Source organism: Dipteris shenzhenensis, chromosome 19 (genome assembly GCF_047967505.1).
Source record: "Dipteris shenzhenensis isolate YYH24624 ecotype China chromosome 19, Dip_SZ_1.0, whole genome shotgun sequence".
Classification (NCBI taxonomy): domain Eukaryota; kingdom Viridiplantae; phylum Streptophyta; class Polypodiopsida; order Gleicheniales; family Dipteridaceae; genus Dipteris; species Dipteris shenzhenensis.
The window spans coordinates 33,488,397-33,515,352 of NC_141614.1; the positions used below are offsets into that span (position 1 = coordinate 33,488,397).

General features: G+C 42.2%; 1 protein-coding gene across 1 annotated transcript; it reads left to right on the plus strand.

Annotated features, from left to right (window-relative positions):
- The first annotated feature begins 8,710 nt into the window (after positions 1-8,710).
- LOC147890372 (uncharacterized) lies at positions 8,711-11,773 on the plus strand. Its single transcript, XM_087390275.1, has 3 exons — positions 8,711-8,725; positions 8,960-11,462; positions 11,649-11,773. Exons 1-3 carry the CDS (start codon positions 8,711-8,713, stop codon positions 11,771-11,773), a joined length of 2,643 nt encoding a protein of 880 aa, XP_087246401.1.
- The last annotated feature ends 15,183 nt before the right edge of the window (positions 11,774-26,956 follow it).

Consider the following 26,956-nt stretch of genomic DNA (forward strand, 5'->3'; position numbering starts at 1 on the left):
GAGAAAATATGCATGTCCCGCCATGCAATCGATGTTTGAATTTTATGACTCTTTGTGGTGAGTATATGGGCCTATTTGAATATGACCATTGGACACATAGAGGTATGGTATAAGCATATTATTGACGATAATTATGCACCACTCCTAGTACAAAATGAGGTAATGTGCATGTACCAATGTACAAGTCATGTCCAATTCTTATGAGACTCTAAGAGTATAGGGAAAAACTTCATTTGAAGGTCTTTATATGATGTTTGATTCTCTTGAAACTTTGCAAGTATAATAACCTATTTTATTTTAAGGTCTTTGCATGTCTCTTGACCATTGGACACATAGACATATGGTATAAGATAGAATCGACATAGTGTTTCCCACCACTTGAAGAGGGAGAAAAGGCTATCATAGTGAAATTTGGAGCTAGGGATGACATAAAAAGTGTAATTATCCCATTGGAGCATAAAGCCTTTGGCCAATACCCTGTAACAATGGACGGTGGGGCAGGTGTTAACATTCTCGCAAAGGACCTCTATGAAGAATGGGGCCTCCCACCAATGGGAAATGCCACATTCAACATACGCCTGACCTACCACACTTAAATGAAGCCACTGGGAATTGTTGACAATGTACCAACAAAAATTGTGGGAGTCAAGTTCACTATACAATTCACAATACAAATCTTTCCCAAGGATTGACTGAATACCAGATATTATTGGGAGGACCATGGCTTTGGGAGGCATTAGTACTCCACGATTGGGGTACATATAGGATCACAATCTAGAATCAAGATAATCCTATGAAAAGTAACTTGGTAATTGGGGAAATGAAGCCCACTATACCCAAGAATATTGATGACACTTCTTCCACCACATCCACAGTCATGCATCACTTGAACTCAAACCCATAGAAGATGATAGCAAAAGTGACATCAACAATTTTGATACAGGCATTGGCCACAATCGACAACTACAAAACAACACATCCAGTGTTGCCAGATGTGGATGCACAAATGATACAGGTAGAACCACCAATTTGGGATGAAGAATTAGAGGAAATGGATGTACCTATCTTCATGGCGGATATAGAGTGGGATAGTGATCTCAGAGAGGCCATCATTGAAGGCTATTGTGAAGATTTTTATTGGGATCTAAAATAGAAGCAGATAATGCTACATTAGAAGGTCAAATCTTTGATAACGACTTCGCAATCCTTCATGCATTAATGGCAATAGAATATCCCAAGTTAGACCCTCAAGCAAAAACAAATAGCAAACGGTCAAGGAAGAAGAAAGAGGGTGTGGAACACCAGAAGGCTAAGGTGGAACACTTCAATGAGTTTGAAAGGATGCAAGATAGAGTGGTGGAATTATACTTAACCAATCCCACCCAAGTGCAGGAACCACCAAAATTACAATGGGACCCAAAGGGCCTTGAGGGTGTATGCATGACACAAGAACCACTCTTTGAAAACAAAATGCCCATTGAGAATCTCCCAAACTAGAAGTTCCATAAGTTCAAACCTAACATGGGATCATGACTGAGCTAGATAGTACACACAAAATGTAAAAGCAAGTGGGTATTGATTCAATAGATCACAACTCCTCCACAGCAAGGAGTGGCACAAATAGTCAGGCTAGCACCTCACAATGCAATGAAAGGCTTAGGTAAGTACCTCACTATTTCAAAAATTATACAAGGGGAAACACAACAATAGCCATGCCTAGACCAATCAGGGAATCAAAGATCAAAGAAACAAAAGGACTAGGGGAAACGTCAGTTTATGAGGGACCAACCAAGACCAAAAAATCGGATCTTGCCTTGGAAGGAGAAGAGGAAAGGCTTGTGTACATCAGTGAGCAACTCACTAAAGAGGAATAAAAAGAACTAAAAGTGTTGCTCATGGAATATAGGTATTGCATGGCTTGGTCCTATAAGGACATGAAAGGGATCTCCCCTCAAGTTGAAGTACACACCATACCAATTAGAGAAGGATCCAAGCCTAAGTTATGTCCCAGGTATGTGGACCCTATAGGAAAAATCCAAAGTATGGCACCCATGTCTATGAAGAACTACAAAATTTATTGGATGCCAGTTTCATTTATGAGATCGAGCACACCAACTGGGTGCACCAATCGTAATTGTCCCAAAGAAAAACAAGAAGATGAGAATACGTGTGAATCATACAAAGTTAATGTAGCCACAATCAGAGATCACTGCCCCCTACCATTGCCAGAGACATTTTTGGAATGGTTAGCAAGGTTAGAACTATACAGCTTCTTGGATGGGTTTAGCTGGTACAATCAAGTACAAATTGCACTTCAGGATCAGGCAAATACATCCTTTTCTACAGAATGGGGCATCTTTTCATAAAGAGTCACACCATTTGGCTTATGCAATGCTCTATCCACTTTTAAAAGGGTCATGTACACCGCCTTCAAGGAATTTTGCAACAAGTTCTTACAAGTATTTCTCAATGACTTATGCATACACTCATGCAAAAAGGATCACTTAAAATGCCATGAAGATGTACCAAAGAAATGCAGGAGTAGGGAATCTCGTTAAACCTCTCAAATGTCAATTCTTGGTCACACATAGAGTAGTCTTGGGACACATAGTCTCTTGACATGGGATTGCTACCGACATAGACAAAATCAAGATCATCATGAAGCTTTTCCCCCCACAAAATGCTAAGGGTGTCCAAGTATTAATGGGACATGCTAGGTACTATAGAATGTTCATACTTAGGTATGCCATGATTTCAAGACCCCTCTGTAAGCTACTAATGAATTTAATCTGGGTAGAAGAATGCAAACAATAATTGAAACCCTCAAGTGGAGAGTGATCACAGAAGGATCACAAGTCCCATATTGATGGCTGCGAATTGGGACATTGAATTCCATGTGCATATGGATGGTTCCAAATATGCAATAGGGAGTGTGCTATGTCAACCTGGCAAGTATAATAAAGACTTCCCAATCCACTTTGCAAACAGGTAGTTAAATGACACGGAGGTCAATTACACCACCACTGAAAGAGAAGCCCTACCAATGGTCTATAGTGTGAAGAAATTTTGAGATTATTTATTGCCCATTGACTTTGTATTTTATATGGATCATCAAGCCCTATTGTATCTTGTGAATTGACCATGTACCACCGATAGGATCACTTGTCGGCTTATACTACTCGAAGAATTCATCAACTTCAAGATAGTGGTAAAGAAAGGAGCTCAGCACTACATTGTAGGTCATATGTCATGATTAATGACAAGAGAAGAGCTAAAAGGAATAGAAAATGACTTGCTAAATGCTGCTTTGTTTCAAATTGATGTTGTCCCTGAATGGTGTGCAAACATCATTGGATATTTAATGATAGGAAGACCACCCCCTGAACTGAGACTAGTGGAGGTAAGGAAATTATTAAAGCTACCCCCTACCAACTAATTTTTGCAGGCTACTTACACAAGATGGGCAATAACCAGATTCTCAGAAGACGTGTTATGCCACATGAAATCATGCCAATGAAAGTGTCCTCCTGATATGCCTTCATGAAATCATGAAGGCATATCACGAGGAAACTTTGAAGGGGAAGCAATAGCAACAAACATCCTCTTAGTAGAATATTGATGGCTAACCCTTTGGGCAAATGCTTCCGACTATGTCAAACAATGTAATGTATGCCAAAGAACAATCAAACCCCAACACAAGGATTTCAACCCCCTATCAACAATTATATTGCTCAGCAACCATTTGAAAAACGGGGGATTGATTTCATGGGACCCATACATCTAGCCGCAAAGGGAACACAAGCATGCTACATCATTCTGGCCATGGACTACTTTACAAACTGGGCTAAAGCTAAACCAATGAGAAAGGTAGATGCTAAAAGCACATCAAAGTTCCTGTATGAAAATATTATTACACAATCTGTATGCCCCATTGAAATTGTGTCGGATAGAGGCATGTATTTTGTCAATGAGGTAATCCAAGAACGTTTGTTCGACTTTATGGTTATCCATAGAAAAAGCACACCATACTATCCCCAAGGCAATGGACAAGTCGAGTCCACCACCAAGGTACTATGCATTATCCTCACGAAAATAGTGGAGCTCAAGAGATCTGACTGGGTAGAAAATCTTAATGCACACTTATAGGCATATTGAACCACACTAAAGGTCAATATAGGATTTTTGCCTTTTCAATTTGCTAACAGCCTTAAAGTAGTGTTCCCACTAGAATTTTTGATACCAAGCCTATGCATAGCAGTGCAAGAATGCATAGGAGACCATGAGTCACTCAAGATTTGACTGGGTAGAAAATCTTGATGCAGCCTTATAGGCATATTGAACCACACTAAATGTCAATACAGGATTTTTGCCATTTCAATTTGGTAATAGCCTTGAAGCAGTGTTCCCAACTAGAATTTGTGATACTAACCCTATGCATAGTAGTGCAAGAATGCATAGGAGACCATGAGTCACTCAAGGAAAGACTCTATCAATTGGAAAAGTATATAGAGACAAGTTTAGTTGCCTACCATGCCATGACAGTAAAAAAACGAAGAAGGCATGGTTTGATAGAAACCTTAAAAGATAAGGAGACCAAGGAAGGTGGCCTAGTTCTTCTATACAATGCCAAATTCCACAAGGGCAAACTCAAATATCTAGGTCAAGGACCTTATAGAGATAAGAAGATGAGAATCCCATTGGACCTGTGCTACTAGAAACACTAGTATCCCTTGTCATATCCCTTCTTCACTCCAGTAACATCCTCTATTCCTTTCCTCAAATCCATGCTAACTCATATTCCTTGCCATGCCTCCTCACCCATGCCTCTTAACACTATCTCCTAATCCAAGAACATAACTCCTACCATCCAATAATACCTAACCTTTTGCCACCACTTGAAAACCCTTCCCTTGAGGACTATCAAGTTGCTAAATCCATCTGCCCTGCTCTTCCTCCACTTTTCATCAACATCCCTACTTCCCCCTTCTCTACTTCACTACTTGCTTCCACCTCATGTTTTCCCCTATTACTTCTTCCTCTCCCCCAACCCCACATATTCCTCTCCGCGAAGACCACATATTTCTTAGATCTTGATTGAATTTCCAATGGAAGGCACCATCAATGATTCCATCAATGCGCTTCATGATTTGGATAATCCAAATTTCACACCCACATGGGAGTTGAATAAGGATACCAATAGGATTCCAATTCCTGGGAATCCCATAGGTGATTTTTGGAAGAAATAACCAGATATGCAATCAAGAGGAGGACTAGGTCTCTCTAGGATTTTCATGCACATTTGCCAAGTGCAAATCACTCTAGACATAAGCGGAAAATTGGAGTCACAACCTGCTTGGCATAGATCCAAACTGCTCAAAGAAAAGTATCTCCTTGAAAAGTACCTTCTTGAAAATTTACAAGCTCCATCTTCCTTTCGAATGCATCCCACATTTGATGTGGTACCGCGTTGCTACCGATGGGATGGCGATCAACATCATTCAGATAAGGAAGATGCAATTGGCTGCTAATCAATAGATACTCCAAAGTCAAATGGACCAGCCAAGAAGCACCCATCAGAGCCTTGGACAAACATGCATCATAGATGCAAGGTAGTTATGACAAAACACTCAAGGGGAGCACCAAATAGTAGGTAGATGCTCAAACAACGAGTCACCTCTTTCAAAGAGCCATATCTCTTCAAGGACGATATGTGCATTTGTTTGAAGAAGTGGTTGACACTAGTTTCTTAAAAACTAATCAAATAAGCTATGGTGTTCATGGATTCCAAGGAAAAAATAAAAAACTAGCTCAATCCATCTATCACCAATGTCGTTTTTACCATTCTCATTGGGTAAAGACTATCACAGCACAACATTGTCTACAGACTCAACCATAACCTGAGACAGGTAATCAAATCGGTCTATGAGAGTTGTTAACCCTATGGCAACAAGAACTGGAAGTGTAGTCTAGAGCAATGACAATGAAATCATTGTGTGTGTAGAGTAGTGACAAAGCTCCACATAATATCTTGAGCTTGAAATATGATATGACGAATCTTAAAGGATGAGGATAGCTGAAGTCCTCCTTAGAAAAGATCCAATCATACTTGCAAAATCAAGAATTAGAGAGAGAATGACTAAAGCTAGAGAGAGAAATACTAAAAGCCTACGCTTTTTGAGGTCCCTCCACAAAGGCTTTTTGAGGTTCCTCCACTTTGTGGAGGGACTCAAAAGGTCCCCCCACTTTGTGTAGGGATACAAGAGATTCCCCCACTTTGTGTAGGGACTCATGAGGTTCCCCGACTTGTGTAGAGACCCAAGAGGTCCCCCCAAAATGTGGAGGGACTCTTATCCAAGAGGTCCCCTACAAAATAGGTCCCAGCCTGAGGTACCTACGGATTTGGTAGAGACCAACATGGATAAATCTCTCTCAATCGAATGAAGCTCCCACTCTTTGGGGCTCAGTGTTCAAGCTCACTATTGTGCTCATGTGATTGATATCCATTGCATCCATGCTCTCTTACACTATCATGTTCTAGCATCGCCTTACCCTTGCACCCCCCTATCCTTATAGTCCCTTCTCCTCCTCCTCCTCCTCCTTCCCTCCTCCTCCCTCCTCCCTCCTCCCTCCTTCCTCCTCCTCTTCCTTCCCTCGTTCTCTTCCTTCCCTCCCTCCTCCCTCCTCCCTCTCCCTCCTTCCTCCTCCTCCTCCCTCTCTCCTCCTTCCTCTCTTCTCCTTCCTCCTCCTCCCCCTCCTTTCTCCTCTCTTCCTCAACCTTACCCCTTGAAATTGCAAAGGAGACTGCCTCTCCACTCCTCAACCCGACTCCTCCTAAATCCTACAACCCTCTCTGGACCTTGGAACTCCTAGATAGCTCTCTCAACCCCTTCCCCTTCTGAACCTTGTAACCTCCTTCTTAACCCTTAAATTCCCATGGAGGTGGGAGCCTCCATCCATCATTGTGATCAAGCCATCTTTCTTGCCCATGCATGCTTGAGATCTGCTTTCCATGCTTTAGCCTACACCTCTCATTAGAATATGACCCGAGGACCTATGCTATTCTTGTGAACAACTGTGCTACAATAGGAAACGATATGATTATAGGTGACCAACACCCGCGGAACCTGGACTTGGGAGAGACCGCTACAAAAGAAGAAATTCAAAAAATTTCTATTGGCCATCTATTGTGTATTCTACATTGATCATCAAGCCCTATTGTTTCTTGTTAATCGACCATGTACCATTCGTTGGATGACTACGTGGCTTCTACTTCTATAAGAATTAAACTTCAAAATAGTGGTGATCCCAACATTACATCATAGATCACATGTCATGTTTAATGACAAGAGAAGAGTCAAATCAAGTAGATGATAACTTGCCAGATGTAGCACTATTTCAAATTAATGGTGTCCTTGACTAGTGCACATACATAATTGGGTATTTAATGATGGGAAGACTACACCCTGAAATGAAACCCTTTGGATGCTAGAAAGTTGATCCTAAAACCTGCCCCTACCAGCTTATAGTAGCAGGTCAACTATACAAGATGGGTAGAGATCAAATACTAAAAGATGTGTTATGCCCCATGAAACCATGCCAATCATTAGAGAAGCCCATCAAGGCATAGAAAAGGCCATTTTGTAGGTGAAGCAATAGCAAGGAAAATCCTCTTGGTGGGATATTTGTGGCCAACATTGTGGGTAGACACCTACGACTATGTAAGAGGTGATATATGCCAAAGAATAATAAAACCCCAACACAAAGACTTCAACCCCCTGACAACAGTTGTTGCACAACCATTTGAAAAATGGGAGATTGACTTTGTGCGACCCATATATCCAGATGAAAAGGGAAAATAGGCATGCTACATCATGGTGGCCATAGACTTCTTTACCAAGTGGTCTGAAGCTATAGCAGTAAGGAAAGTAGATGCCAAAAGCACAGCAAAGTTCTTGTATGAGAACATGATTACATGATATGGATGCCGCTTTGAAATTGTGCCAGATATGATGGTGACCTAGTTCTACTCTATAATGCCAAAATCCATAAGGGAAATCCATAAGGCACCACATGTATCAACAATTTTGACAAACCTCATCACCATCTTCCATCCTCCAATATCAAGGCAAACAGATGGAACAAATGTCAGAAATATTTACTAGCTTGGCCAAGGAGGAGCATATCCAAGAATTGGAATGCCAACTTGTAGCAGAAGTCCAAGTCCAATTCCAAGGAATCTTGAGAGAGGTCACAACTCTTCAGGCCCAAATATCCCCAACAAGAAAAGGTCACCTTACAAACGAATAATCACAAAGTTACAATAGAAAAGCTAGAACTCCAATGGATAGCTCTGTAGTCTCGATGGTGACTCACTTGTTGTGGGATCTTGGAGGTGTGCCAATGGAACCTCCTACTCCAAGCTACTCCTTGAGCATACATGGTCCATAAGTGTCACTCAAATGGCTTTCTGAGTTGTTGTAAGTGTGAAACTTCATAAGAAGAAGGGGGAGAAGAGAGGGGAGAAGAGAGAAGAAGAGATAGAGGAGATGGGAAGCAAGAGGCAATAGGGTGGAGCGGGGTGAGAGGCATTCACAAAATGCAAGAAGCAAGAGAAACACAAGACATGACTCTTGGAAAGAGAGAGAGCTTCTATTTCTCAAACTTGCATCCAACAATTGAAGAACAAAGTCAAACTTTTGGCCTTTTATACATGCCACCTTTCCAGGTGAGGGGAAGCCCTATGCTTTCCTACCTTTCTATCTTTTCTACTCTTTTGTTCCTAGTATTTATGATTCTCATGGGCCGCTACGATTCCAAAGTGACTTTTAACAACATTCACGAGTGCATTGCACTTATTTACAAGAGTTCATAAGAGGGCACAAAATGTGACAATGTTAAGCCAAGTAGGTAACACACTTCCTTGCTCTTGCACTCTTCTACGGTGGAAGCTCTATCGCAGGAGGGCCACGTCCTTCTTAGCGCTTTTGTGCTGCTGTTGGCCTCTTTGAAAAGCCTCAAGTCATTAGATCTCTCGTCGAACCCTCTGCTCACTGAAATCCCTCCGGAGATAGGCAATTTGACTGGCCTCACCTTGCTAGATCTTTCAGGAGCCAATCTTTCCGGCAGCATTCCAAACACACTCCACAAGCTCACCAACCTGCAGTTCCTACATCTTTCGGGCAATCAACTGACTGGCCCGATTCCTCAGCTGCACAATTTGACCAACCTTGTGAGCTTACAACTCTCCAGCAATCGACTTTCTGGCCCCGTTCCCAGTCTGCAGGGTCTCAACAAGCTCATCTCCATCCGTCTTGGAAACAACAATCTTACTGGGTTTGCCGAGTCTCAATTTCCGAGTTTGGCGAGTCTCTTCGAGCTTAGTATCACAAACAATCAACTAGAGGGACGGATACCGTCCGGGTTTGGGTATCTGCCAAAACTTCTATCTCTGGACCTGTCATCCAATCGCTTGGTGGGCGAGATCCCGTCGGAGATTTGTTCGAATACTACTTATGTTGTAGATTTGTCTGGAAATCGGCTCAGTGGCAGCATTCCTGCCGCACTACTGCATCCTGGGAGCCTGTGGGGTTATCTGAATCTTTCGAATAATCTGCTAGACGGAAGGCTTCCAGACGACAGCCTTAATTTCTCAGTTTACAGCCTCGACCTGAGCCACAACCAGCTGGAAGGCCCCGTGCCTACCAGGTTTGCTGCAAATTCCTCCATCAGGCAGCTGTGGGTTCAAAACAACCGTCTCTCCGGCGATATCCACCAGCTACTGGACATCTGTTTCGCAGGCGCAACAGACGTTCGACTCGCAGGCAATATGTTTAGTGGTGACATTGCCGGAATGCTTGATGTAACATGCCAATATAGTAATGGATTTCCTTTCGGCCGCCTAAACCTTAGTTACAACCCTTTCAGCATGACAAGCACAGCGAAATACCCCAATCCTTTGCAACTTCTTCTCCAAAACATTACATTCGTGGATCTGCTCCTGGTGGGCAATAATCTGACGGGCCTCACGCTACCTCGCAGACTCAACGTGACATATTTTTGCTACCGGGAAGTCCTCGATCTGAGCGACACAAATCTGGAGGGAGAATTGCCGCCTGACCTCTTCACCTCCACGTCCCTGCCTTCCTTGTCCTTCTTAAATTTATCCCACAATCGACTGAGCGGGCACGTTCCTGCTGGCTTCAAGGGTCTACTAAACTTGACCTATCTCGATGTCTCTTACAACAGTCTCTCTGGGCCTCTTCCTGCTCCGCTACCTCCCAATCTGTCGAATCCCCACTCCTTTTCTCACAATCCTGGACTTTGTGGTGGCCCTCTTCAGCCTTGTCCCCTCATTAGCAACAACGCAAGTCATATACGATTGGGGCTAGTTGTTGCTGCATCTCTCTTCCTATCCGTTGGGAGCTGTTTACTCCTTGGATGGCGATGGAGCGTGTATTCGAGAAAGCATCGGCAAGATGTGGATTTGATACAAACACTCATGAACAAAGACGCCGCCACATTGCTGCGTCTTCGGGAGCTTCAAAAAGCCACGGCCAACTTCGCTGAGAGTTGCCAGATAGGAGTGGGAGGCTTTGGAACGGTCTACAGAGGTAAACTCAACGATGGAACGGCAGTGGCCGTTAAAAAGAGCAAGCGCGCAGGATCACCACAAGACAAACAACAGTTTCTAAACGAGGTAACGATCCTTTCGCAAGTTAATCATCGGCACCTTGTAAAGCTCTTGGGATGTTGCTTAGAGCACAAGGTTGCATTGCTTGTCTTTGAATTCATCTCAAATGGCACACTTCTAGAGCATCTTCAAGCAAAGAAGGGGCAAGCCGCATTAAGTTGGAGGCAGCGCCTTTGCATTGCTCTTCAAACAGCAGATGCTTTGGCCTATCTTCATTCAGCAGCAGCCAATCCTCCAATTTACCATAGGGACGTCAAATCTACAAACATTCTCCTGGATGAAGACCTAAATGTTAAGGTAGCAGATTTCAGAATCTCCAAGCTGGCTCCTCTGGGGGCTACTCACAACTCAACTGCAGCCATCCAAGGCACTATCGGATACATTGATCCTCAATATTACACTAGCTTCCAAATCAATGACAAAAGCGATGTTTACAGCTTTGGCATTGTGCTTTTAGAGCTCATCTCTGCCCAACCTGTCGCCGATTTTAGTAGAAGTTGCGAGGATGCTAGCCTCCGGAACATGGCAGTACCCCACATTAACAATGGGGATTTACAAGGGCTACTTGATCCAGTTCTTGTGGAGGCTTACAATTCTAAAATTGTGAAGGAATCAATTTTGAGTATGGGGAGGTTGGCAGTAAGGTGCTTAGCAACGCGGGCAAGGGAGAGACCCACTATGAAGGAGGTGTGGAGAGAGTTACAAAGATTGTGGCTAGAGGCAGATGTCAACTCTAATGATGTGGGCTACATGCATTTAGAAATGTTACAAGGTGAGGATGAGAGTCTTCAAGACAATAGGTGTTTGCTTTGGGATACTTCCTTGGCGATCCAAGCATAACAACAAGAGGACACTCGGGCATTCATGACATTGAGATGACAGATCTTCGTGAATCGAGTATGGCTCCTGCAAGCTCTCATGGAGCTCCACGAGGGATGAGTTGCCCTTTATGCTTCAGATTATGTGAAACTACTTGATGAAACTCCTCAGTATCTCACTCAAAAGTTGATTCCTGCAGCTTTCAAGTCTTCAAGGGAGAAGCTCATCGGCATCATGTTCATTGTCTCCTATGCTTTAGTCTAGATCTCACATCCTCTTCATTTTGTGCAATGTAGACTAGTGGTAATATATATACATATATAACTTTTAATATATTATATTTATATGAATTTTCTCGATATCAAGAGAAGCCTCATTATATTTTGTAGACCCTTGTTGAAATCTAAGATTGTAGTAGGGGCATCTTTTTTAATTTTGTGTCTACCCCCCCTGATGCTTCATTACTAGCTTACCGTTACTTTGTATTTATGGATGTTCATAGTTGTTGTATTGTACTGTTTCTCTTAACTTGAATGAGTGCCTTGTGAGTTCACTATTACCCATTGGCCATGGCTTGAAATGTTCACTAAAAGGGAGGGACGCTATTCTTTTCTCTACTCATCACGGTGTGTGTAAAACTCCACCTAATGTTTTGTATGTGCCAATTGTTGCAAAGAAGTTGCTTTCAATCTTTGCTAGGAACAACATAAAGGTGGAGTTTGATGATGAGTAGGTTTTATTGAGAAATAGACAAAGAAATGTCATTGTCGCTCGAGGGATCAAGGATAGTATTCTATCTCAGATAGTGCATTCTTTTCTCTTATTGAAAATTCATTGAGTATGTTGTGGCACAAGCATTTTGGGAATGTACCACCCACCACATTAGTGGAGCTGCATCAAAAGAATAAGGTGACAAGACTTTCCAAGCTTTTCCCACATTTTTCTATTGGCACAACTTACCTTGAGGGTAAGAAATGACAAGAGCCCTTCCATAAAGCTAGAAATAAAGATGACACCCTTAGAGCTAGTTCACTCTGACTTGTGTGGGCATACGTCCACAACATCCTTTGGTAGTTATCTATATTTTCTTACCTTTTTGTTGTGAAGAAGCTCAGAAAAGCATGAAATGATGTGGCAAAAGTGCTTTGGAAGAGTTTAAAAGTGTTGATGATCATAAAGAAAGATTCAAGATTCTTCCTTTCCCAAAGATGGCATAAAATTACTAAACCCTATGCCAAGGGATAGAAAGTCCAAAGAATGTTGGATATATATATATATATATCACTTCTCTTATATTCATGCCTAATGCATGCCTCATTCTTATTTAAATATTTCTTCATTTATTTTTTTATTTTTTATTTTTTATATTAATAATATTATTTTAATAATTTACCAAAAAGAGGTTGGAAGAAGAGTATTAATCATTCGCATCATTTACTAATACTCTTAATTGGTGTATGATTTTGGTATATATTATCATTTTAATCTTTTACAGATGTATTTTTTCATTGTAACTTGGCTTACTTATGTCTAAATATATTTGTGCATGTTGTTATTCTAACAGTTTTAAAATATCTCAAATTCACTTTGAAGCATGATTTGTGAATCTCTTATCAGACGATGATGATTGCTAGAGATGATAAAGTCATCAACATAGAATACAATGAGCATGATAAGATCATCTTGTGCTAGTGTGTAAAGGTGGACATCACAAGAAATTCAAGTGAGCCCAATAGTGAGTCCAAGTGAGTTCAATAGTGGCGAATAGCTAATAAATCCTATGACACCAAGCTTAGGGACCTACTTCAACCATACAAGAGCTTCTTTGCAAGAAAAAGGTAAGAAAATATAGATAGCTACCAAAGGATGTTGTGGACATATGCCCACACAGGTCAGAGTGAACTAGCTCTAAGGGCGTGGTCTTTATTTCTAGCTTTATGGAAAGGGCTCTTGTCATTTTCTACTCTTGAGGTTAGTTGCGCCAATAGAAGAATGTGGGGAAAACTTGGAAAGTCTTGTCACCTTATTCTTTTGATGCAGCTCCACTAATGTGGTGGGTGGTACATTCCCAAAATGCTTGTGCCGCAACATACTCACTGAATTTTGAATAAGAGAAAAGAATGCACTATCTGAGATAGAATACTATTCTTGATCCCTCTTGTCACCTTATTCTTTTGATGCAGCTCCACTAATGTGGTGGGTGGTACATTCCCAAAATGGTTGTGCCACAACATACTCACTGAATTTTGACTAAGAGAAAAGAATGCACTATCTGAGATAGAATACTATCCTTGATCCCTCGAACGACAATGACACTTCTTTGTCTATTTCTCAATAAAACCTACTCATCATCAAACTCCACCTTTATGTTGTTCCTTAGTAGAGATTGAAAGCAACTTCTTTGCAACAATTGGCACATACAAAACATTAGGTGGAGTTTTACACACACCATGATGAGTAGAGAAAAGAATAGCGTCCCTCCTTTTAGTGAACATTTCAAGCCATGGCCAATGGGCAATAGCGAACTCACAAGGCACTCGTTCAAGTTAAGAGAAACAATACAATACAACAACTATGAACATCCATAAATACAAAGTAACGGTAAGCTAGTAATGAAGCATCAGGGGGGGTAGACACAAAATTAAAAAAGATGCCCCTACAACAATCTTAGATTTCAACAAGGGTCTACAAAATATAATGAGGCTTCTCTTGATATCGAGAAAATTCATATAAATATAATATATTAAAAGATATATATGTATATATATTGTCATCTGAAGTAACAAGGGCCCTTACATTAGACATGAATCTTGAGGGGTTATGATTGGCGCACCCACTAGTCTACAGTGCACAAAATGAAGAGGATCTGAGATCTAGACTATAGCATAGGAGACGATGAACATGATGCCGATGAGCTTCTCCCTTGAAGACTTGAAAGTTGCATGAATCAACTTTTGAGTGAGATACTGAGGAGTTTCATCAAGTAGTTTCACTAATATGAAGCATGAAGGGCAACTCATCCCTCGTGGAGCTCTGTGAGAGCCTGCAGGAGCCATACTCAATTCACGAAGGTCTACCATCTCAATGTCATGAATGCCCGAGTGTCCTCTTGTTGTTATGCTTGGATCGTTCAAGGAAGTATCCTCACCTTGTGAAATTTATAAATGCATGTAGTCCACATCGTCAGAGTTGACATCTGCCTCTAGCCACAATCTTTTTAACTCTCTCCACACCTCCTTCATAGTTGGTATCTCCCTTTCCCATGTTGCTAAGCAACTTACTGCCAACCTCCCCATACTCAAAATTGATTCCTTCACAACTTCAGAATTGTAAGCCTCCAATAACTGGATCAAGTAGCCCCTGTAAATCCCCATTGTTGATGTGGGGTACTGCCATGTTCCAGAGGCTAGCATCCTCGCAACTTCTACTAAAATCGACAGCATGTTGGGCAGAGATGAGCTCTAAAAGCACAATGCCAAAGCTGTAAACATTGCTTTTGTCATTGATTTGGAAGCTAGTGTAATATTCAAGACCAATGTATCCAATAGTGCCCTGGATGGCAGCAATTGATCCTCCAGAGGAGCCAGCTTGGAGATTCCAAAATCTACTACCTTAACATTTAGTTCTTCATCTAGGAGAATGTTTGTAGATTTGACATCCCTATGGTAGATTGGAGGATTGGCTGCTGCTGAATGAAGATAGGCCAAAGCATCTGCTGTTTGAAGAGCGATGCAAAGGCGCTGCCTCCAACTTAATGCGGCTTGCCCCTTCTTCGCTTGAAGATGCTCTAGAAGTGTGCCATTTGAGATGAATTCAAAGACAAGCAATGCAACCTTGTTCTCTAAGCAACATCCCAAGAGCTTTACAAGGTGCTGATGATTCACTTGCAAAAGGATCCTTACCTCATTTAGAAACTATTGTTTTTCTTCGGGTGATCTTGCATGCTTGCTCTTCTTAATGGCCACTGCTGTTCCATCGCTGAGTTTACCTTTGTAGACTATTCCAAAGCCTCTTACTCCTATCTCGCAAATCTTGAAAACTATTGCAAATAATATTATGCCTGTGATGGATGTATATAGACTATAATGCATATCCAATTTATTTTAAGGACATCAAATAATTATTCTACATATATAAGGAAGCAATTTTTCACTTAAAAGTGCATTCCTTGAGCTTCCAAAGTACGAAAGGAGGCAACAAATTGAGACTATTTGCTATGCTTTATTGAGTTTCCAATATTTGGCACTACAATTGTGCACATACATTTGAGGGCATGCTCGATAAATCTTTTATATTTGGCTGGAGAGGTAAATTTTTCAAAAAAATGTGCCCCGTACTTATGGAGCTTCTGATGGTGGTTTTAATACATTGATCTTTGGTGATATTTGTAGCTTAATTCACCTGTAAATGGATGCAATAGGAAAAACTCAATCCGTACATGTGCAATGCTCTTTGAATAAATCCAATAGTATTTATCATATTGGATTGGTTCTTTTTTCAAACTGGTTTCTTGCAATGGGGCCCATAAGGATGTCAAAAGTGCCTCCATTTCTTAATACACAACATCAAACCTGCTAGAAAGCCATTTCTTTTATAGTCATTTTGGGCCTCTTTGTGCATGTTTAGGGTGCACAAGTTAGTGATGTGTATAGTTGGAAGGAAAAAACACCTAGCCACCAAGCTATCATAATATTTGACATCTCCTGCACTTGCATTCAAAATTTTACTTCTCTTGCACCAATAAATTACATGTTGCACACTCGTGTCATATCTGTGGCATGTCCCTTTCAAGCTTTTTGCTTTTTATTCAAAAATATTTTTTCTTTGCCGTATCTTGCCTTGATATCTTGTTGTGTGGGTCTCGCTGGTGACTCACGTGTCATGGGGATGTTGAAGAGATGCCGATGGCCTCCACTCCAAGCTACTCCTTATGAGGACAATGCAAGGCATGAGCCATCCGCAAGTGTCACTCAAGCGGCCTCTGGATTGTTGCAATGTGTTTCCATGCAAGAAAGAGGGAAGGGGGAGAGGGGATAAGAGAGAGGAGAAGGGAGGGAGAAGGAGAAGGGAAGAGGAGGGTGAAGGGGGATGGAGTGGCAAACACAAGGGCATTACAATGGAAACAAGAGAACACCCAAAACACTCTCTTGGAAGAGAAGAGGGAGCTTGTATTCAAACTTGTGCAAACAACAATGAAGACCAAAGTCAACACTTTGGCCTTTTACACATGTCACCTTTTGAAGGGCAACCCTTTTCCTTTTAGCACTCTCCTTCTCTTTGCAACCAAAGGCTCTTGGGGCCGTAGGGTGCCAAGGCATATTGCTATTCTTTCAATCTCTCCCTCTACTAGCGAAAATAGCACTTGTGGTAACCATATTAGAGCGCTTGGGATAAGCCTAGCATTAGGAGGTGTTCCCAACCGGCCCCTAAATAGCGCTTGTGTTAGCCTCACACTTCCAACGCTTAGCTGATTTGGGGCTCAACTCCCTAAGTGCCCTCACGCCTTAAGTCATTTGGGGTTCGAAGCCTGTGCATTAGGCTCAAAACGTGGAGTGGCCAGGCTTAACTTCCACGAGACAAAGAGCAGCTTGCAGTTGGAACATACAACCTATGCACGTTGCCTGGACGCTTTGGCATCGGGATATTTGGGGGTCAAACTCCTTGAGTTTGAGCTATACTCCTTCCATGGCTATTTTCATTCCATGGCTATTTCCATTGATGTAGATCTGAAATGTGTACGTTGCCTATAGTCTTTAGCCTTGGGGTGTGAGCTGGAACCTACAATCTATGCACATTGCTTGGAATCCTTGGCCTTGGGATATTTGGGGATCAAAATCCCTACGTTTGAGCTATACTCCTTCCATGTGCATATTGCCTGGAATCATTGGCCTTGGGGTATTTGGGGATTAAACTCCCTGATCTTGCCCATTGACGTAGATCATGAAACGTAATCACCTCTAATCACTAATTACCCTACATTCGACTGTACTCTATGGATGTTGACATGCCCCCTTCTTGTTGCTGATTGGCCCTTGAGTCAGCCATGCTAGAGGAGGTCAGTGGAGAGAACTATCTGTAGGATTGCATAGTGGTCCATCTGTCATGGAGTGAGGTGAGTGAGGTACGAGCGATCGCCAAAAAATGGGTACCATGCATATCCTCGTACATGCAGATGTGATGTCTGTGGAGATTGCCGACGCGGAGGTCCTAGAATTGTGTAGGACCGATGTCGAGATTGAAGATAATCTGGTTGCTCAGATTGTGGAGGCAATCGTCGATGGGGTGACGATGGGCAGGGAGATTGCGGAGGAGTAAGAGGAGAAGGCAGTTGAAGTGGACCGCTGCGACGGTGGGATCTGGAATTGAGCCATACGTGCCATTGACTAGAGGCCGTAGCAAAATCCCTCTCGAGTCATCTCTTTGGGGAAGTTGTACTTTGGAAAGTTGTACAATATGTTGGGATCCTTCTTTTGGAGTTCTCTGAATTCGGCCCAAGTCTTGTTAGATATCAATGCTCCACTCTCGTGTAACTATGCGGGAACCAGCTAACTCTACTTGTAAGCCCCCCATATGAGGAGAAGGCATTTGAGTAGCTTGGTTATCCGGTAGGTCCTGGTTTGGACACCAGATGGAGGCCATGTGTGGCCTGATGGCTGGACGGAGTTGGCACACTGCCAACTAGGCTACATGCAAGTTCAGGAAGGCATCCCATGATCGACCGCACTGAGGGTAGACAAAGCATTTTTCGGGGCAGCCCAAACTCTTGGGTTACGGGGCCCATTTGGAGCCCCAGATGATCCCAGATGGCTGTGGGCCCGAAATAGGCCGCGGACCACCACACGATAGAACTATGGATTATTAACAGTGGCGCATCATGCCACATGACCAGTCAGAAGGATTGGTATACCTCTCTACATCCGGTAGGGAATGACATCCTGGTAGCAGTTGGCAATGATGCAAAATGTTCAACAAAAGGAAAAGGTACGATTGCTCTCAAGTCAGATGGAGTTGTAAAACAGTTGTCCGATGTTCTTTATGTGCCAGATATCAAGAGGAACTTGTTGTCCGTTTCTGCGATCGGTACACAGTGCAACAACATTTATGAACTCTCAGCTTTCAGTGCTCGAGCCGATGTGAGCAACACTAAGCTATGGCATGAGAGGTTTGGTCATCTAAACCTTAGTTCTTTAAAGGAGATGCATAAAAGTGGAATGATTGCAGACCTACCATAAATTACCGATCTACCCAATGTATGTGAAGCTTGCATGATGGGCAAGCAGCATCGGCAGCCCTTTCCTAAAGAGGCCAATAGGGCAAAGGCTCCTCTAGAGCTCGTTCACACGGACCTCTGCAAAAAGATGGAGATGGAAGCTTTGGGTGGTTCCTACTACTTCATGATGCTGATCGACGACTACAGTAGAAGGATATGGATATACTTCCTGAAGACATACATGAGGCTTTTAGTAAGTTCAAAGAATGGCATGTAATGGTCAAGAAAGAAACGGGGAGGAAGGTAAAGAAGTTGAGATCAGACAGAGGTGGTGAGTTCACATCAAGTGAATTCGAAAGTTACTGCAAAAGTCACAGGATCAAGAGGCAAAAACCCCCGCCACATACACCACACCAAAATGGAGTAGCAGAGTGCAAGATGCGCGTCATCTACGAAATGGGCAGGGGTATGATGAAAGGGAAAGATTTGCCAAAGACTTTCTGGACAGAAGCATGTAACACGGTAGTTTACATTCTGAATCGTAGCTACACGAAGGCTGTGAATGGGATGACTCCACTGCAGGCCTTTTTCTGGTAAGAAACCTTCAGCTGCACATTTCAGAGTTTTTGGATGTGACTGTTTTGTGCATGTCCTTGATGCTAACAGGACCACAAATAGGAACCGAAGGGCCAGAAATGTATTTTCTTGGGCTACAGTGAAGAGGCGAAGGGTTACCGTCTCTATAACCCTATTACCAAGAAGGTAATAGTGAGTCACGATGTGGTCTTCTCAGAACAGCTGCATCAATTGGAGGAGGATGCTTCCTTCCCAGACAACCAAGACCAGGATATCCATCCAGTACAACCACCAATAGCAGACCGAACTCCCCCAATGGTGCTTGGGAGGATTCAAGATAAAGAAGAGGAAGAAGAGCCTACAGAACCACAACGGCAACGGCCATTCCCGAAGCGGGTAAAGCAGCTTTTGGATGGCAGAGAACCTCCAGCCATTGAGAAGGAACCATTCGAACACCCCCGGTCCAAGAGATTAGAGGAGCAAAGAAGGGTGGAGGAACACTTGGTCAACTACGCTTTGATGACAGAGGTGACCCATGCTAAAGAACCCAAGTGTCTTGAAGAGGCACAGGGTGATGATAGGTGGATGGAGGCTATGCAGTCGGAGTATGGCTCCATAATGAAGAACAACACAAGTTGGGACCTTGTGGATCGACCCCCAAAACGCAAGGTAATCGGCACCAAGTGGGTGTACAAGACCAAGTACAAGTCCGACGGCACGTTGGATAAGTACAAGGCTCGGCTCGTGGCAAAAGGATTCACATAGGTACATGGTTTTGATTATCAGGATACTTTTGCTCCCAGACCTCGTTGACTAACCACAATTCACAGTGTTAGCTGCCCAGGGAAGTTGGCCCGTGTTTCAGATGGATGTAAAATCCGCCTTTCTGAATGGAGATCCCAAGGAGGAGGTATACGTGGAACAACCACCAGGTTTTGAGATCCCCAATTCATAAGGTAAAGTCTGTAAACTGAAGAAGGCACTTTACGGGTTGAAACAAGCCCGACGAGCATGGTACCAGCAGATTGATGCCTACTTTCTACAAAACGGGTTCAGGAGGAGCCCATCTGATGCAAATTTGTATATCTTCAAAGAAGGAGGCAGGTGTAGGATCATGGTCCTTTATGTGGACGATCTTGTCATAATAGGGAACCATGAAGAGAAGATCTCTCAGACAAAGAAGTTGCTAGGAAGAGAGTTTGAAATGACAGACCTCAGACTGATGCATTTCTGGTTGGGGATCGAAGTTTGGCAAGAGCTAAAACAGATCTTCATCTCAGTCCTGGTTTGGACACCAGATGGGGGCCATGTGTGGCCTAATGGCTAGACGGAGTTGGCACACTGCCAACTAGGCTACATACAAGTGCGGGAAGGCATCCCATGACTGATCGCACTGAGGGTAGACGAAGCATTTCCTGGGGCAGCCCACTCTCAGGTTGCGGGTCCCATTTGGAGCCCCAGATGATCCCAGATGGCTGTGGGCCGAATGGTTCTATTGTGTGGTCAGTGGCCTAGCTTTATTGATAGTTTCTAGGACGACCTTCTTTGTCATTCCCAAAGGAAGATGTTGTTGGCATTCGACACGTCCATCTAGCATTGTTTGTTGAAGATGAGGATGTGGTAATGCATGGTCTTCAAGAACTTGCTTTAATGTTGCGGTTACATTTATAGTGCTTCCATGGCATTTAAGCTTGTAGGTATTTCCATGAATTGTATGAACAACTTTTTCTTTCACCTCTACCCAGATGGTCCAATATGTGCCACATGATAGTCCAGTTAACCATTGATATCCTCAATTGCAAATGGGTCTCCCATTAACCATGGGTTTCAATCTAGGTTGATAGTGTCTTGTGCTCAAATCTTGATTAGTGCCTTGATGAAGAAAGCATGAAAACTCTTGAAGAAGATAGTTATGTCTATTAGGCGCTGTCTTACTCCAAATACCAAGGCGTATGGCTGCACAATCATCTTTCCCAACATTTCTAATGCAAAGTCTCTTGCAACAAACTCGCATAAGCATCCTTTCCATATTCTCCTCGGATAGCATTACATGTCTCTTTGGTTCTGGAATTGATGCCATGACTCTTCGCCTCTTCACACCACATACTTTCTTTTTGTAAATAGTGTCTTGCGTTTTCTAGTTGTAAGACCATCAAACCTCGAATCCATTTCCCTTGAATCTTCATCTTTATAATCAAATGCTGTGTGGGCTTGAGAATTATTTAATACCTTATAATATCTTGGAAATGGCAATCTGGTAGACATGTTCATTGATGTCAATTTGTTGCCAATGCCTCTTGAATTTCGTGGTTGAACTGTTTCTCCTTTGTAACTCAAGCTTCTCCCATCTATATTCTCTGGCATGCTAGCAACAATATTACAAACAACATGAGAAGTCTCAGATTCTCTGCCCCTTTTGCCTTGTGTTCGAGTGGTAACATCATGATCATTGTCACTAATATCATCAATTCCTGTTATTGCATCACTTATCCCATCGATCTTTGCATGTATTTTTCTTTGTGGTCCCATCTTATTATTCTCAACACAAGACAAGTCTTCTATATCAGTAAGCATGTTTGAGTCACTTGCAACACAAGACAAGTCTTCTATACCAGTGAGCCTGTTCGAGTCACTTGCAACATAGGACAAGTCTTCTATACCAGTGAGCCTGTTCGAGTCACTTGCAACACATGACAAGTCTTCTATACCAGTGAGCCTGTTTGAGTCACTTGCAACACAAGACAAGTCTTCTATACTAGTGAGTATATTTGAGTCACTTGCAACACAAGAAACCTTTTCTACATCAGCATATGTTACTATAATGTCCTCAATACCTGTGAGCATGGCACTATGATACTCTTAATTACTACTATAGCTTCTTATCAATTTGGATCCCATTTGTGTTATAGTCTTTTTCTTCTAATAATATTCTATTGTGTCTTCCATGACATTGAAGGAAACTGTCTTGGGCAAACTTGATTTCAAGAAAGCTAACCCCCATTTACAAGTACTATGAACTTGTAGTTGAGACGTAGTATTATGGACGTCTAAATGTGAAGTACTATCCATTGCATTTTGAATGACACCTGCACTAGTCAACTTAATTATCTCCACCATACAGAGAAAACTCTGAGCATAGCCCTTAAAGTTGCCAATTGCTAAAACTTCTCCGGAGCAAGATAACATCTCTACTTTTTCCCGCTCAAAATAAGTTTTCTTGATATCTTGAAAGTATGTCTTTGGAACAATTTTGTCTTGGTCCCAGAGTGTTCTGTGTGCTTGCATATCAAATATGTCACATTGTAAGATATCTCCCAATGTTTCAAAGTCTCCATGTGGATATTTTAAATGTACTTCAGGATTTACAACGTTGGTGATTATCACTACACATGTTCTCTCACCACAACGTTGGAAATGACACACATTCATAAGATCAAGACTATGAATTTGTCCAAAAGCCACCACTTCATTCTTCTTATATAACACCACATCCATACCCTTTGTTAGGGTGAATACCTATTTTATGTACAAAAATAGATTAGCAACTCAAAATGAACATAATAAATAATCATTGAGCTTATTATTAATTAATAACTTCTATATGAAAACTAGTAGAGAAGGCATTAAACCTAAACCCTACATCCTAAACTTTAAATAATTAATACCAAAACATCTTAACCACCGTAAATCCTAAACTTTAAACATTTAATTCCTAAACCCTAAATCCTAAACTCCTAAACAATAAATCCTAAACCTTAAACCCTAAACTCTAAATCCTAAACCCTAAATCTTAAATCCTAAACCCTAAACCCTAAACCCTAAACCCTAATCCTAAAATACAACCAAAATTTAATGAAGTTTTTTAATTTGTGCAACAGGTTGGATATATCCCCCAACCTGTTGCTTGATATATCCAACCTGTCGCACAAATCAAGAATTTTTCTTATTTGTGCAACAATTTGATATACAGTTGGGGAATATATGCAACCTGTTGCACAACTCAAGAATTTTCTTGATTTGTGCAAGGTTGGATATACTCCTAACTTGTTGCTCGAGCAACAAGTTGGGGGGTATATCCAACCTGTTGCACAAGTCAAGAATTTTCTTGACTTGTGCAACAGGTTGGATATACCCCCCAAAATTCTTGACTTGCGCAACAGGTTGGATATACCCCCCAACGTGTTGCTCAGGCAACAGGGTGGGGTCACCCCAACCGAGGCCTGTTGTTGGATATATCCCCCAACCTGTTGCTCAAGCAACAGGTTGGGGGGTATATCCAATCTGTTGCACAAATTAAGAAAATTCTCGATTTGATCGGTGTGATCAGATGATGGCGATGGTCAGCGATACCCTAGCAAGAGGGTTGGGATGCTGTGGTAGTAGAGAAGCTGCATTGTCCCTATGAACGATTTCACCTTGTACAAAGGGATTGGTGAAAGATGTACTCTATGTTCTGAAGCTTAGCAAAAACCTCTTGTCTGTTGGACAAATGATGGAACACAACTATCGAGTCATCTTTGATGGAGATGAATGCACTATCCAAGACAAATTTAGAGGATATTAGCTAGTAGGAAAAGAAGTCAAGGAAGGACGCTTGTTCAGAATGATAGCTTCAATTTTAGATTTGCATGCCATGTCAACTCAACTGCAACAATAGATGCCACTTTCTGTAGTATGACACAAGAGATATGGACATGTCAATTTCAAAAGGTTGATTCAGCTTAAAAATTAGAATATGGCAATTGGAATTCTAAGCTACATTTTCTTGAAAAAGTTTATGAAGCATGCTTCTTGGGTAAACAAAAGCAAACCAATTTCGGTTAAAGCACCTCTTAAGCTAGAGGTATTCTTGATTTGGTACATACATATGCATGGGCTTATGCCCAGACCCGTAGCATCAATGTTTCACTTTACTACTTGACTCTCATCAATGACTACAATAGATATTGTTGGATCTCTTTTTTGAAAGAGAAATCTAGTCTTTTTCAGAATTCAAGAACTCAAAGCCATGGTCGAAGGCAAAAGATAAAAGTCATGAGATTAGATAGAGGAGGTGAATACATGTCTTAACATTCGTTAACTTTTGAAGAAGTAGTGGCGTGGCATTTGAATACAATTCACTTGTGCAGATACTCCTAAGCAAAATGCAAGAGCTAATAGGAAGAACAGTACTTTAACAGAAAGTTCTAGAGCAATGCTTAGTGAGAAACATCTTCCGAATTAGTATTGGATAGAAGCAATTGCCACTACAAAGTACTTGCTTAATTGGCTTCCTACTTAACCGATTCAGGATATGATACCTTATGAAGCATTCAGTGGACACAAGCCATGCATTGGGAATCTTCACATATTTTGTTGCATTGCATGTCCACATACATGATGATCATCGCTGAAAATTGGCTGCGAAGTCACGTAAATGTATCAAGGTTGGCTAGAGTGAAGAAAGCAAAGCATATAAGCTGTATGATCCCATCGATCGAAAGGTCATTATCTCCAAAGATGTAATCCTTGATGAGGAATCATAACGGAAAGCCTCAAATACACAAGAGATAGACACACTGATTACTCAATCACCTATAAAAAAGGTTGATGAAGAAGAGCAAGAATTGCTAGAGACATCTCAAGAAGAGCAACAACAACTCAAATGGTATACAAGGGAAAGCAAACCACTAGCCAGATTGACATATGCTTAGAAAGCCAAAGTAATTCAGGTTGAAACCACCAACTATGCTCTTATGACTACCATCATGGCTACAGAAGAGGTTGTGTACTTCGAAGACGCAATTGACCAGCCAGAATGGCAAACTACTATGAATGAAGAAATGTAAGCTTTGTACAAAAACAACACTTGGGAGTAATGTGACCTTCCACTAGGAAAGAAGGCCATAGCAAACAAATGGTTTACAAAGTGAAGTACAATCTATTAGATATCAATGCTCCACTCTCATGTAACTATGCAGGAACCAGCTAACTCTACTTGTAAGGCCCCCATATGAGGAGAAGGCATTTGAGTAGCTCGGTTATCTGGTAGGTCCTGGTTTGGACACGAGATGGGGGCCATGTGTGGCCTGATGGCTAGACGGCTTCAGATAGAGTTGGCACACTGCCAACTAGGCTACATGCAAGTGCGAGAAGACATCCCATGACTAACCGCACTGAGGGTAGATGGAGCATTTCCAGAGGCAGCTCACTCTTGGGCTGCAGGGACTGTTTGGAGCCCCAGATGATCCTGGATGGCTTTGGGCCAAATGGCAACCATAGGTTAGTTGCTCTATTTTGCGCCACGGTTCTAACGTGTGGTCGGTGGCCTATTTCGAGACCGACCTCCAGTCGGTCGTTTTGGGCTGACTAGGTCGGTCTCCCAATTGGGTCTAACTGACTACAACTGGTGGCTATATAAGAGCAAGCCTATGAAGCCCATCATTATCACTGGCTACAGCAACCCTGATTCCTTAGCATCCAGCCTCCGTCCTCTACTGTTTCTAGCATGCCATCGAAGCTTCTCACACAGGAGCGCATGGCTGGGAGGCATGGGAGGCACCGCCATCTATTGTATCAGTTTTACAGGAATCAAATTTTTTATTCTCCATACTATCTGGTTTTCCCTCTTGCATACGAGATCTTGTTATCTGTTGAGCACAGACGTTGTATTGTTTTCTTACATGGTATCAGAGCTTGGGCTCTAGCAAGAAGATTTGGTAGTGTGTTTCTATTTGTGAGCTGATTGTGAGAGATGGCCCAGTCGGCAAGGCTACTCCCACTGTTCGGCGAAAGTGGAAATTTGGACGACACTAACTATCCACTTTGGAAGTTTAAGATGAATACCATCCTAGGCGCATACGAGCTTTGGGATACTGCTACTGGGGTGGACATGAAGCCGGTTCCGAGACCGAATCCAACCAATGTAGGACAACAGATCATACCAACTGCGGATGAGATTGTCGCGTGGATAAGAAGAAATGCAGATGCGCTGTGTTCTATTGTCTACAATGTAAGTGATTCCGTAATGGCGTTAATTCAACATGTCACCACAGCGGAGGAGGCATGGACGGTCTTGAAAAATCAGTACGAGACCATGAATCAGATGCGGATTCAAAATCTAGAGACTCAACTCGTGAACGAGAAATTGTTTGAGTCTAAAACGACAGAGAAGTTCATCACCAGGGTGAAGAATCTGCGCGATCAGATGACTGCGATTGGCATCACCATCATCAGTGACAATCTAGCATGAAGGTGCATACAGATTCTCCCACCAAAGTATGATGGTCTTGTTATGGCACTGAATACACAAAACATAAATCTGCCCCTCAACTTTGAGGATTTCAGCGCAATGCTTCTGGAGGAGGAGATGCATCAAAAGATGAGGACTCGGCTTTCTCGACTAGATCAAAGAAAGGTAAGGGTAAGGACTCTGGTAACCCATCTTCTTTCGATGATAAAAAGAGAAAGCAACAAGGCAGGGCACAAGCAGAATGAGTGCCAAAAGAAGATTGCAGATGAGAAGAACGGAGTAAAGAAAGAGTACAGCGATAGCGCGCAGGCAATACTAGTAGAGTTGCTTGTAGCAATTGAGAAGATTTGCACGGAGGCAGTTCATGTACCTGCAGATGAACCTTGGATTATTGACAGTGGTGCATCGTGCCACATGACCAGTTGGAAGG